The sequence below is a fragment of the Epinephelus fuscoguttatus genome, linkage group LG8, assembly GCF_011397635.1.
Source record: "Epinephelus fuscoguttatus linkage group LG8, E.fuscoguttatus.final_Chr_v1".
Classification (NCBI taxonomy): Eukaryota; Metazoa; Chordata; class Actinopteri; order Perciformes; family Serranidae; genus Epinephelus; species Epinephelus fuscoguttatus.
This window is the reverse complement of record NC_064759.1, coordinates 1245031-1259379: the sequence shown is the minus strand read 5'-3', so window position 1 is coordinate 1259379 and position 14349 is coordinate 1245031. Positions and strand designations below refer to the sequence as shown.

General features: G+C 44.9%; 2 protein-coding genes across 2 annotated transcripts in view; one reads left to right on the top strand and one right to left on the bottom strand.

The window, feature by feature from the left end:
• LOC125892608 (cathepsin S-like) overlaps window positions 1-14349 on the top strand; it is an 853108-nt gene that overhangs the window by 697400 nt on the left and 141359 nt on the right. The window lies entirely within an intron of this gene.
• si:ch211-113g11.6 (uncharacterized protein LOC559008 homolog) overlaps window positions 1-14349 on the bottom strand; it is a 73388-nt gene that overhangs the window by 29515 nt on the left and 29524 nt on the right. The window contains exons 6-8 of the mRNA XM_049582628.1: window positions 5410-5517; window positions 4926-5065; window positions 3739-3917 (exon numbers count right to left, since the gene is read on the bottom strand). Coding sequence (XP_049438585.1) covers window positions 3739-3917; window positions 4926-5065; window positions 5410-5517 — 427 coding nt within the window. The remainder of the gene's footprint in view (window positions 1-3738; window positions 3918-4925; window positions 5066-5409; window positions 5518-14349) is intronic.

Sequence of the window (14349 nt, the reverse complement as noted above, 5' to 3'; positions counted from 1 at the left end):
AGTTTACAATGAACCTGGGGACAAATCCTAGTTGGCTCACATTAGTTATTTGTTGAGAGCATAAATAGAGAGATGTTGAGCTTTTCAGATGATTATCAGTAAGTGTGTGCTCGTAAATCAGCCCTTAAACCTGTCACACACTGCTGGAGACATGACACACACATTATTTTATACAACCTGTCGCCTTGAGTCTGATTTATGATCCATGAATCAGCCTCAGTGGATTAAGTTTAAAGAGAAAAATCATAGATAGCATAATGACTGAAATGTTCTGAATTTTTGTTGACTAAAACTATGAAGACTAAAGATGACTAAAATGTGACTTAAACTAGACTAAATCTAAAATCTAAAATAACAAAATCAGAATCACCACAGGACTGAAGTGTTTTTCTGCCTGACTTTAAATGTCCAGAAGTCTTTTATGTAAAAGATAAATGAAGAACAGTTTCACTTCCATAATGTCCACAGGCAGTCAGTGTGTTGTGTGAGTGATGTGCTGACATGTGATGCCAGATGACATCAAATCAAATTTCACCTGCAGACACACATTAAAATATTCAAATTAGCCTGGTAGCTACTGAATTACTTTGGGCCCTTAATGTTACAGTCCGATGTGTCCTGGTGCCTTCACACTTTTGAGGGTGTTTGATTTTGTTTTCTTGGTTTTTGTATCCTGTGTTTGTCTCCTCCTGTGCTCCCTCGTTTGCCCGTCTACACAGCTGCTCTTCATCAGCCTCGTCAGTCCCTCCCTGCTCCAGAGTTTAATCAGTCAGCTCTCTGCCTGCTCTTCTGTCTAATCACCTGATTCCTTTCACCTGAGCTTCTCCGCCTGTTTCTCCACCTGCACCTCGTCCCCTCGTCACACTAGTGTGTATTGAAGTCCTGGTTTTCAGTTCAGGCTTTGTTGGATCCTTGATTTGGTTGTGTGATTTTTAGTTTGCTGTTTGCCTGCTTCAGCTTAGTGTGATCTCATTGAGTTTCTGCTGCCTGTGCTCAGGTCCACCAGCTGCACACCTCCATGTTCTCTGTGTAACGCTGACCCATCGCTGGCGTGTTTTGAACAACGATAATTCAAAAAAAAAAAAAAAAAAAAACTAAATGTGACAAGGAGGATTTTATTACTCAGAAATTATAAAGCTCGTTAGTAAGTTGCCTCAGCATCAAACAGGAACATGGAACTAATTACGTTTCTCTGTGCTGCATCTGAGTGAAGGGGCACAGAGGTCGCTGGCTTGGCTTTTATACTTTTTATATCTGTACGTAGCACGTTTATCTTTTTCATCTTCAGTTCAGGAGTTAAAGCAAGTAATCAGTACAGTGACTCCTCTGCAGTCTGTTACCCATAACACCCTTCTCTGTGTTGTTTCACAGAGACGTATATGATTATATCTTTTGAGAAACATAATTCCAGCTTCATTACCATAGTCTCATGTAGCCTGACCTCCCTCCACAGAGCTGTGTCAGTGCCAGAGAAAGGTCTGGAAGCAGACTCTTCCTGCTGTAGGAGAAAAAACGCTCTGGGTTGTCGTACTTCTTGAAACCACTCACAGTTGTCTTGTGCGGCGCTAAGCTCAGGATGCTGCAGTGATGCTCTTGCAAAATCGTGCTGAGGGGAACTTGCTCTGTTTAAACATTTGCATGTGGAGAGGTGAGCCCTGTTATTAAAATGACTCATTTCAACCCAGTTCATCTCTCTTATGAATAGCAATAACATGTTAGCAGTTTTCGGTCAGGTTCTTAGAGGCCACCATTACTTAGAGACAGCCCCTGTCATGGTTTGCAACAACTTATTTTTAACTGCTGAGAGGGCGACTGCTTCATCCTGGTGCTTTTAGATTTAAGTGCTGCATTTGATACAATTAATCGCTTTCCTGTTCTCCTGGACCGTCTGAAAACCTGGGTTGGTTTAAAGGGAACAGCTACAGCTGCTACGTTTCTACCTCTCAAATAGAACCTTCTGCACTGTCATAGGAAACACCAGCTCCTCTGTGGCTCATTTTAATTACGAGGTTCCTCCAGGGTCCATTCTTGGCCCACTGTTCGTTTCCATTTATATGCTCCCTGTCAGCCAGATTATTCAGAATCATGGTGTCTCCCACCATTGTTATGCAGATGACATACCGCTGTACGTCCCCCTTCAGTCAAGTAACTCATTAGATAACCTCTTTGTCTGTGAAATCTGATACTGGATGTCACTTGTTTTCTTAATTTAACAGTAAGAAAACAGAGATTGTGGCCATAGGTCCAACAAACTCCACCAGCCTGCTTCACAGCGAACTCAGTTTCGTCACTGAATACATGAAGCAGACTGCTAAAAATCTTGGCTTCATATTTCATATATCTCTTTGTTCCCAATGCTCAAATAAAAACATTCAGTCATGCTTCTTTCAACTCAAAAAGATCTCTACAATTAGATCTTTTTTTTTGTTTTCATACGGTCATACATGCTTTTATGTTTTCTCACCTGGATTACTGGAACGCACGCTGGTATCAGCCACAGCTCCCTTCACTGACTGCGAATGGTACATAGTGCTGCTGCCTGTGTTTTAACTGGCACTATGAAATTTGAACATATTTCCCCTGTGCTAGTCAATTTACACTGGCTGCACTAATTTAAAAATTTTAATGATCAGTTTTAAAGTATTAAATGGCCTTTCTCCAAATTGCCTCAAGGATTTATTAACCCCCTGCATGCCTGGGTGTTCCCTTCAATCGGTGGATGTGACTCTGCTGGTTGTTCCCCGATCTCAGCTCATGACCAAACATGGGCGGGCCTTTGCTGTCAGAGCCTCCAAACTGTGGGACACTCTGCATCTTTTAAATCACTTTCTTTTACAGGAAAACATTTAATGTGTTGTCAGGTTTATATCGCTCCTCCACGGCCATTTTATTCAACTTTTTAAACTTAACTTTATTCCCCAGTGTTCATGTATTTTATGATCACTGTGTTGTTTGCTTTTTATTTTATTGTTGCTTTATTGCTGTTTTTGTTTTTATCTGCCGTTTTTCTGAAAAACACTTTGTAACCTTGTTAAAAGTTCTATAAATAAAGTTTATCATAATTCTCCACAAAAGAAAATTCTAGTAACCTGTTACAGTGTCACTGTGATTCAACTTTTCAACTGATAAAATAAGACAAACATCCTTTAATAATCTGCGTCCTAGAGGTGAATCCTGACTATACTTCAGCTCTGGAGGAGCTCAATGGACCCGTTACAACCACAGATTGTTTGCTGGCTGTTTGGTGCTCCAGCAGAACTTTCTCATGATGATATCACGGAAGCTCATGTGAAGTGAAACGGATTGGTACATTCAAGTTACTGGCGCATACCACTGCCAAGATGTTACACATCTGCTCCGACTGGCCAAGTCAGAAAACAGATCCACACTGGCCATGAGAGTCCTGTGAGGTGCGTTCACAAGTTGTTGTAAAGTTCTACAACTTACTGAAAGAACAAAGCCGGCATGACGTGTTGCACGATCCAAATCTGCAGTGTGTAGGTTGTCGCTTGGAGTTTGTTGTTGTTTCCCATAGTGAGGGGGGTTTTGAAAACGGGAACACACAGATAGTGGACAGAATGCCACAGTCTACATCCAGTGAGTCAGACTTCATAAAACACAACAAAGCTTTTTGGCGCTGTCTTTGTTTCATATCCTCACACTCCTGAAATAGCATAAACATTAAATATTCACAGTGTAATTCTCCCTGACCGTGACGTGTTATATGATCCAGCTCACCATGCGTTGGAGAACAGGCCATACAGGACTCCGTCTCTCATGTCCTGCGCTGTCAGCACCACCGCCTGCTTCATGTTGTTGTACTGCTGCTGAGTGTTTCCTGCACCACACATCACCCGCGCCTTCATGAAGGTGGTCCACGAGTCTGCCAGCAGGGCTTTGATGCCCCCTTCATCCACCTGGAAACAACATTAAAGGACTGTGACAACAAAGTCATAAGAGGGCAGCCGGGGTGCCAGATTGATTCACTATTTCACTTTGTGTCGCCTGCCAGGATGTGACACTGACCCCTCGCCTGGGACACCGCGGGTCCCCTTCCCTCCCTCGTACAAATACTCTGACATTTTGGGAAACTAACATGTTGCTTGTTTAATCTCTGAGGACTTGGTACACAGACCGGTCCAAGATATGTGTGGCCAAGTTTAATAAAAGCCACCTACGTAAAGCTAAATGAACATGTTGATGCACTGAGATAAAAAGATAGTTCTGATGCAGAGAAGTTAAAAAATGTAAAATAAAATGTTGGAATATTCCTTTAATTAGCAAAAGAAGAAACTCGACAAATACCTGAGAGATAATAATCATCACACAACTATTTTTTTGCTTGTATGATTTAAAATCATTTTGTTTTGTGTGTCTCAATCTTGGATTCATTTTCAGGATGAATTCAGAGTGGAAGTCCTGACTCACACGGGGCAGCAGGTGTTCCACATTTGATTCTGATTGGGAAACACCTGCTCCGACATCGCTGATTGGAAAGTGTTAAGAGAGGCAGCATGCTGTCAGATTTGTACCCACAGCCATGCTGCAGCACCTCCACATCATACAGAACAGTTCTGAAGCCTACGGTTTAATATTCTGTGTCAGTTTACAGGAACAAGTTTGGAAAATGTAGACGGAAGAAAATGAAGTCTGAGACAGCAGCACTGCGTCACCTTTTACTACACTGCACTTAAGCACATTTTGGATTTGTTCAAACTTTGAAGTGTTCAATCCTCAAAATCAACAGTTTCCTCTCAGCATTCACACAAAATCTCCAGATTATTCAGTCTGAGAGGAGCAAAGCGTTCTTTGACTGTCTGCTCACAGCTCATGAGCTTTAAGCAACATGATGAGAAGCTGAAAGGAACCAAGAGCTGGCTTTGTTTACATCTCCCCAAACACAGGCATAAAAGTGGGATTTTTACCGTGCAGATTCGGCCGATGCGAGCCCTGTAAGGCTCCTCGTCCACTCTGGCTGTCTTGTTGATCTCACTGAAGAAGAAGTAGATCTCCTCTTTGTACTTCATGGAGGATGGGATTATGGCTGCGCCGGCAAACTGTGGATCTGATGAAGAGATTTAAATGTGTCCACTGAGATATCGTCACTTTATTTCCAATTTACCTTCAAGATACCTCGAGGGTCAAACAATATTATCACCTAGTGTCTTATTTCATGATTACATCACCTCTTTATGCTAATATTAAAGTGTCGTTCAGCAGGAGAGAGTGCTCTCAGTGGATATGTGTTTCACTGCTGTAAATAACATGACCCAAAGCATACACACAGTGACAGTGAATACGCCTACGTGTTGTTTTTACCATGGGAATGATCGTGGGTGATTTACAGAGAGTACCACCCACCATCTCCATATTCATTAGTCTAAACCTGACTCCCCTCCTCCTACTCACTCAGCAGCCAAATGTTCTCCGTCTTCAGGAGTTTCTGGGAGCCAAACGTACGGCGGATGGAGCCGGCGTGACCCGCCACCGACGACATTGCAGAATACAGACTCCCATCTGAGACAGCGAGAAAAAGAGACAGAGAGAAGAGAGGGTGAACGGTGGGTAAAAAAAGAAAAAGGTACAAGGTTCAGAGGGAGCGGAAGAGAGATCGGAGTGACACAGAAGGGGATTGTGTGAAGCTGGAGGAGAGGAAGATACAGAGGGAGAACATTAAACACAGACAGGCAGAGTGAAGACAGAAAAAAGGGGCCCAGGAGGCCAAAGACAGAATTAAAAATCAAGGGAGGAGAGGAGGAAAGGGAGCACAAGAGCAAAGAAGACATCAAGGCAGAATAGCTGACTGCACTGATGAGCAGCCACCAATCACGATATCCTTATAACCCCACTTAGAGCTCCGTCTCCATAGCGATACGGAGAGGAAGCATCTGAAATGGTGGCAGTAACATCTTAATTTGGACTGATGGTTATTAGAATGCCGCTCAACTCCAGCAAAGGGTCGGCTCGTTGCTCCAACAATCGATCTCCATCTGAGAGAGAGCGTCCTGCAGCGCAAACTAACCTCTCACTAATTTCTGAGTGTCTCTGCAAACAATCCATCTGCATTAAGACGGGTTAACAAACAGACAATCTGTCCGTCCCTCATCATCTGCAGGAAGGTCGTTTTCATTTGAAACATCTCTGTTGAGTTAATGCGACCCTGAGCTGCTCGATATCGCACAATTAGGAGTTGCAGTCCCTGTGGAGAGGTGCGAGGAACTCAAGTCCTCATGTGACCTTGTGAAACTGATGAATTACACCCGAACAATTGTCTTTCATTCAGTCCGACTGAGCTGCATTTACAAAACATCCAGTTTGATTCAGCTCAGCTGCAGAAGAAACTGCTGGCACTGAACGTTTCTGCAAATCACAGCTACATTTACATTCATATCAGAGTTTCTCAAGCAGTGGTGGTCCTGGCACATTTGGTGGCCTGGGCGAGCTCCCTCTCCCCCAGCAAGCTCAACAAAGTCCTGCTCGTTTATTACCAAAATACAAATAAACACAACTGAGCTAACAATAAAAATAAGATAAAAAATATGTGCTAATTTGCTCTCAGTAACATGCTGTATGTGCGCTATGATAAAATGAACAACTTCAGAACTTGTTCAGAAGAATAAATGAAAATAATATATGACATTGTAAGATAATAATAAAATGTACTCTCTAATTAAACTAGTGTTGCACCGATTCTGAAATTCTGGGCCAATACTGATATCAGTGTTTAAATAAAAATTTGGCCAAAATCCGATCTCAATGTTTTTATACTGGTGTTTCTTTTTGTATGTCGTTATTTATTCTTTTGCTTCCAGGGAAACACAGAAATCTACACTGTAAAAAACTGGTGCTTCATTACACTTGACACCTTTGATTGATTTATGAAACAACCTTTAACATATCCTTCTTTCACATGAAAAACATCTTTATAAAATAAACAAAGAGCCTTTCTACTACATATGATCCATCATAGTTTCCTCTCTGATATCTATTTTATAGTGCTGTGAAAACATCGACATATTTCTCCTTCAAACAGCTGATTTATTCAAAGTTTTCACCAAAAGCTAATTTTACAAGATTACAGTGAACACACCATGAGAACATAATTTACCTTCACCCAGTACTCATTTTCACTGAATAGAGGGTGAACGCCTCACAATGTAAATTTTGAGCTGTTTATTGTGTCCATCAGTCGCTTAGAGGAAATGAGAACTAGCTGCTAACAGCTAACAGCTAAATGCTAACCGCTACCTTAACAAGCTCTCCTTCTGCTGAGTTCATGTTCTTTCTCTCCACATCCACTCTTCTCAGTGGTGTAGTGGTGGCTTAGTGGGCACTAGAGAGCTTTTGTCATTTGACATAACAATACAGCAAGTTTCGGGGTTAATGTGATGTCAGATAACTCCGCCCATCTCCCCCAGAAAGCAGGTAAAGTGTAAGGAGCACATGTGTCGCCCCCTGTGGATGACGCCGCCCTTAGCATTCGTCTATGCTGCCGATGCCACAGGCTGGCACTGTTCTAAACTGACGTACTATATGACAATGTTTTTTTAATTTTTTCAGTGAGTCATTGCTGTTTCCCACAACTTTAGCCACCAAATGTGGGTGTTTTCAGCAACCTGTTGTTTTTTTGTTTTTCACTGAGACATTACTATTACCTGTTATAGGCAAACTTTTTGAAGGCATTATCTATAAGCAGATCCAACAGTATTTTTTTAATGATTTAAGCTTAAATACAGACTTCCAGCATGCGTATAGAGTGGGCCACTCAACAACAACTGCCTTAACATCTTTAACAGACTGTTGGTTACAACATACTGATAAAAAGGATGTGGTAGGTGCAGTACTTTTGGATTTTAGTGCTGCGTTCAATATTATAGACCATGACCTATTAATCAAGAAACTGAGGGCCTGTGGTTTCAGAAATACTGCCATAGAGTTACTAAGAAGTTATCTGTCAGGCAGGCAGCAATGTGTTGTTGTTTTTAATGGCTCAATATCAAATTTAATTACACTTGAATGTGGTATTCCCCAGGGCAGCTGCCTAGGACCGCTCCTTTACTCCATTTCCGTAAATGATATTCCTTATATGTTAGAGAATGTGGGCATGGTGATTTATGCTGATGATACCATAATATTTGCATCAGGCTTAAGCTCTGAACAGGTCAATAACACACTTCATAAGGAAATTATGTTGGTTTCAGAATGGGTTAATGAAAACAAATTGAAATTAAATGTTTCTAAAACCAAATGTCTAATGCTAGGTTCTAAATATGCCTTTAGGTCGGATCACAAACTATCTCTCTCCCTAAATGGTACTGATATTGAACAGGTCAGGGAGGCTAAACTGCTCGGGGTTACTATAGACGAAACACTGTCATGGACATCTCATATTGGCAGTATAGTCATGAGGATGAGTAGGGGTATTTCCATCATTAAAAAAAGTGCTACTCTCTTAGATGAGTCATCTTTAAAAACTGTAACTCAGTCTCTAGTCCTTTCACATCTGGACTATTATCCAACAGTCTGGTCTTGTGCATCACAAAAAGAAATGTCAAAACTCCAGTTAACTCAAAATAGAGCAGCTCGCCTTGCACTTCAGTGCTCCATAAGGGAGAATGTGTTAGAAATGCATGACAGACTGTCGTGGCTAATGGTTAAAGACAGACTGACATGCAGTCTTATACTGTTTGTAAAGAATATATATATATATATATATATATATATATATACTGTTGGTAAACCTAACTGCTTATATTTATATTTACAACTAGTGCCAACCAATAACAGACATAACCATGAGACAAGACAAGCAGTAAACCACAGATTCACATTACCTCTGCCGAGAACCAACACACTTAGAAGAACAGTTATGCACAGAGCTGTTGCAGAGTGGAACAGACTTCCACCTGAGCTCTTATCGCTGGGAAGCACAAGTAGTTTTAAAAACAAACTGAAAAAGATGATTGATTGTTATTGATTTAGTGTGTTTGCAAAACTTTAAAAACTGTTTTTAACAATTTCTTCCAATTGCAATTAATAGTTCACATTGTGGTAAATTATTGAATTTAATATTGTAGTTTTTTTCCTTGTAATTATCATATGATTCTAGATTGTTAATGTTATTCTGTATGTTTTTGCTATGTATATAATTGTGTCCTGTGTGAGGAGCCCAGGAAGAATAGCCATTACTCCCACAATGGAGTGATGGGTAATGGGGATCCTAATAAATAAACAAAATAAAATAAACATTGGCACATTTCCTCTCAGGAATTCTGCCCCCAGATGGGCATTTTACGCCATAACATGATCTTTAAGAAACAATAACCAAGTGTTTCTTGTGCCTAAACATAGCCGCCATATGATATCATATCTGAGGTCTGCAGAAATGTACAATGCCAACATTTATTCTGGCGACTGGGTTGAAAATGCGAGGTTTAAATTTGCTAGTGCAGAAGTTATCTCTTCTGTCACTATGATCCAACCTTTGTCACCGTCGCTGTGCAGCAAAGCAAACCAACAGTGGCTGCTGTGAATCAGAAGAGCTGTGACGCTGAGAGGAAAATAATGAAACTCTTGAAAAGATTGCCATTGACAACGACAGTGAGTGATCTGATGCAGCAGACAGTCAGTGTCTGCGGATGTAAAACTGTGGCCTGATATTGAGCTTCCTGAGAGATATATGTGTGAGTGCCTCGACACTGTGGAAGCACACAAAGTCAGCTGAACCTGCAGGGCATGTACATACATACACACACATGTCTGGAGCCATTTTAAAGCGTCCAGGAGTCTGTAAAAGTCGTGTCTGACTTCTCTCTGAATCTGTCTGTGCAGTCGGCTGTACAGCAGCTCCATTTTGGGTTTACATGATTTTCTCCATGTGAGTGCACAACAGCAGATGGCTGACTCTTGTGTGGTTGGCACCCAAGGTGGTGCGATCCCCTGGTGATGTTGTACTCGACAAATTAGGCCACATATATGATCTGCTAAGGCACAGGATTACAATAAGTACAAATGATTTAACCCTCTGAAAACAGAGCACCTGTGTGCAGCCTCAGGAGAGTGTTGTTTCATGACCCTGTTTAGAATCAATCAGAAGTAAAACTATAATAGGTAGAGCATACATCCTTTTATCAACAGAAAGCCAAGACTTCTGTCTTTGGAACCATCATCGTGGTTGTTTGCGATGACATCATTACATTAGCCTATAAGCAGTCCAAAAAACAGATAAAAGGTATGGTGGCGCCAGAGGAGCAGAGAAGCAGGTTGATGTCTGTAATTTTTCTTTTTCTTGAGACACAATTTTAATACTTTAATCAAATATTCTGGTTCATTGACTTTAATAACCCTTTAGCTTTTCGGTTATACAGATTTTAGGAATATGAAATGACAAAAAATACCAATGTAGGAACCGGGGAAATATTTCTTCTGCTGATGAAACTATCAAAACGGCTTCGCAATACGTCAAAATGACATCACAACATCACAATAAGCAAAATTCCCAACATATGCTCTGGGGGTCTGGTCTCACTGAAGCAGTGACTGCGGCATCAAAAGCCAACAAAAACAGGCATCCTTTTCCGTCAGTATGATACGCAGCTGGTTGCTGTTATCATTTAGCGGTGCCCCGCAGCATTAGGGGAAATGCAGTGGGGCAAGAACAAAAGTTAAGGTGCCGTAAGTCGAACTGGGGTTAGCGGAAGAAACGCTGACTGTCACCCGAGAGAGCGGTGTTTGGGTCCTGTAAGATTCTAAAGCCAAACCCTGTTCTTTTTTCCTGAACCCACCCACTTCCTTTGTCGCCTAAATCTAAATGTGTGTGTTTGTTGTTAAAGGAGAAAAAAATGCTGAATCACGACATAGTGCTTTTATTTTGAAAGAGACCGTATCAAACTGTACATTTCCTGTGAAAACAGAAGTGTATTTTGAAAACAGACAATGCATGTAACAGGCTGAAGTTGACACGGCGTCCCAGAACGTCAACAACCAACACACCCAGGGTACCTTGGACGCCATATGTGGACGTGGAAAGTCCATGACCAAACGTGGACATGTGACGAGGTCACAGTGAGGATGAGTTGGCTGTGGTGGACTGTTTCTATGACAGAGTTGAAAGTGTCCTCAGGTAGTCTCGCTCCTGTTTGTTTCTCTTCCTGAGGTTTCTTCTTATGTTTCTGGGTGGAGCATGACAGGAGTTTTTCTCTGTCTGAACGAAGGGTGTGAGGGAAGAGGTTGTTTTTTTTTATTCTGAACAAATTGCAAAACCCTTTGAGACAAATTTGTAATTTGGGTTTAATTAAATAAAAGTGATGCATTTGCGGTAACGCTTTAAATTTGTTTGTCTAGTTTTCCTGAAAATTGAATTTCCCCGTGAGGGATTAATAAAGTTCCTCTTGTTCTTCTCTGTGCAGATAAACAGTGCAGGTAGAGAGAGGCTCTAACAATGATGGATAAGGACCTCCATTCTGCATCACTCACTCAATAGCCTTCACTTAAGTGAGGCTCATTTTATTGTTAAACTGATTCTGAAACGGGCGTGTTGGTGAACCCAAATGCAGTACCAGGCTCGCAGGAATAGTTGGTAATGACTTTTATTAGCACCACAGCAAACAGGGAATGCAGCAGGCAGAATAAACACAGGATAAAGTTCGTTCTTCGGGCAAGTTGCCCTAACACAGTCTCTGAAGCACAGATAAGGGGAAGAGTAGCGGCTGGGCTCAGTCACGGAACCGAGGGGAAGCTCCAGAGCCCCCGGTTCCACACAGTTCAAAACTCTTTCACAGAGAGGAGAAGAGATGTAGCTTACGGCAGCCGAAGGTGGCGAGGCAGGCGCTCCGGAGGCTGAAACGCCGGCTGATCGAGCTGAGAAGCCGACGAGGAGTGAGCTGAGGCGAGGTCGGGAGCCGGTGTGGGGGTCGTAGCCAGAAGAGCCGTCAGCGAAGGCAGAAGCACCGTTGAGGAGCAGGCAGGAGAGTTGACGAGGCCGGGCGGAGGAGTCGAGACCAGACGAGCAGGCAGAAACCAGAGACGCTGAAGCAAAGCACGAGGTCGGGGACAGAAGGCAGGTGAGTTTACCGGGAGGCAGACGAGGAGAGCAGGTCGGGGACAGGCAGAGTTGGCACCGGGAGATCAGGCAGGAGAAGAACGCTGGAGAGTCTCATAATGCAGAAGAACAATCTGGCAGTGAGTGAAGGTGCTGGAGTGGCTTATATGCAGGCCTGATTGCAATGAGCTGCAGCTGTGAGGCAGGTGAGCAGAGTGGCCTGATGAAGTGGGCGTGGCTGGCAGGTAGAGTGGAGCAGAGGGAGGGAGAGTGGAAAACTACTGCAGCAGTGTTGCAGGAGAGGACTGAGAGACAGGGATTGTGACAGAACCCCCCCCTCAAGGGACGGCTCCTGACGTCCCAAACAGTTCCAGAGGAGCCGGGTGGGTGGCGGGGGCCTGGAGGAGGGCTAAAATTCCTCAGAGGCCTCCGTCCCAGTCTCTTCATCCTCTGAGGCCAATCCCTCCTCCTCCTCCTTAGACCCAGATGCCTCAGATGCAGGAGGAGACTGAGGGTCAGTGTTGGGGCCACCTTGTGCAGAGGTGAAGTTGGAGGGCTGGTCAGGTGTTGGCGATGGAACTCCTGATGAGCCGTGCGCCCAGGATCTCACGGGCTGGAACCCATGACCGCTCCTCCGGACCGTATCCTCCCAGTCGACGAGGTATTGCAGGCCTCTCCCATGACGACGAGGCGTAACAGGCGGTGCACCGTGTAAGCAGGGGCCCCGTCAATGATGCGAGGAGGTGGAGGTGGCTGGGAGGCAGGCTGCAGGGGACTCTCTCGGAATGGCTTGATCCTGGAGACATGGAAGGTAGGATGGATCCGCATGGTGCGGGGCAGCTTGAGCCGAACCGCCACAGGGTTCACTACCTTCTCGATGGGGAACGGCCCAATAAACTTGGGGGCCAATTTCTTTGACTCCACCCTCAGAGGAAGGTCTCGAGTTGACAGCCACACTTTCTGTCCCACCTGGTAGGGGGGAGCCTGGGAGCGACGGCGGTTGGCGGCCGTCGTGTACCGGTCAGCGGCTCAGGAGGGCCGTCCCGAGCCTGCGTCCAGGTCCGGCGGCAACGGCGAATAAAGGCCTCCACAGAGGGGCAGACAGTCTCTTTCTCCTGCGCAGGAAACAGGGGAGGTTGGTAGCCATAGGCGCACTGAAATGGAGATAGCCCGGTGGCAGAGCTGATGAGGGTGTTGTGGGCGTATTCCACCCACAGCAGTTGAGTGGACCACGAAGCAGGGTGCTTGGAAGCCATGCAGCGGAGCGCCGTCTCCATCTCCTGGTTCATCCTCTCGGACTGGCCGTTGGATTGGGGATGAAACCCGGAGGACAGGCTGGTAGAGGCTCCCAGAAGGCGGCAGAATTCCCTCCCGAAAGCAGAGGTGAACTGGGGCCTCGGTCTGAGACCACGCGGATGGGAGGCCGTGGAGCCGAACACGTGCTGCAGAACCAGTTCAGCGGTTTCTTTGGCCGAGGGGAGCTTGGCCAGGGGCACGAAATGAGCCATCTTGGTGAACCGGTCCACTACTGTCAGGATGGTGGTGTAAATTCCTGACAGTGGCAGCCCAGTAACAAAGTCTAAAGAGATGTGGGACCAGGGTCGGTGGGGCACAGGCAGAGGGTGCAGGTGCCCGGCGGGAGCCCGGCGTGGAGCTTTGTTCTGATTGCAGACTGGGCATGCATTCACAAAGTCTCTGATGTCTTCGTCCATGGAGGCCCACCAGAACCGCCGCTGCAGAACCTCCTTAGTGCGGAGAATTCCGGGATGACAGGTGAGTCGGGAAGCGTGGGCCCACTGCAGAACCTCAGACATTAGCTGCTGGGGGACGAATATGCGGTCTTGGTGGCAGGAGCTGGGCCCCGGCTGGTCCTCCAACGCATCTCTCACCCGATCCTCCACCTCCCAGGTGAGAGAGGCCATCAGCTGAGAAGCGGGAAGGATGTTGTCTGGACTGGAGGGACCCTCCTCCCCGATCATGAATTGCCGGGACAGGGCGCCAGGTTTTACGTTGCGGAGCCCGGCCGGTAGGAGAGGGTAAAACTGAATCTGGCGAAGAACAGAGCCCACCGGGCCTGACGGGAGTTCAGTCTCTTAGCAGAGCGGATGTACTCCAGATTCTTGTGGTCGGTCCAAACGAGGAAGGGGGTCTTGGATCCTCCAACCAGTGGCGCCACTCCTCCAGTGCCAGCTTCACCGCCAATCGTTCTCGGTTCCCGATGTCATAATTCATCTCCGCTGGAGACAGACGCCTGGAGAAAAGGCACAGGGGTGTAGTTTCTGGTCCTTGGCAGAACGCTGAGAGAGCAC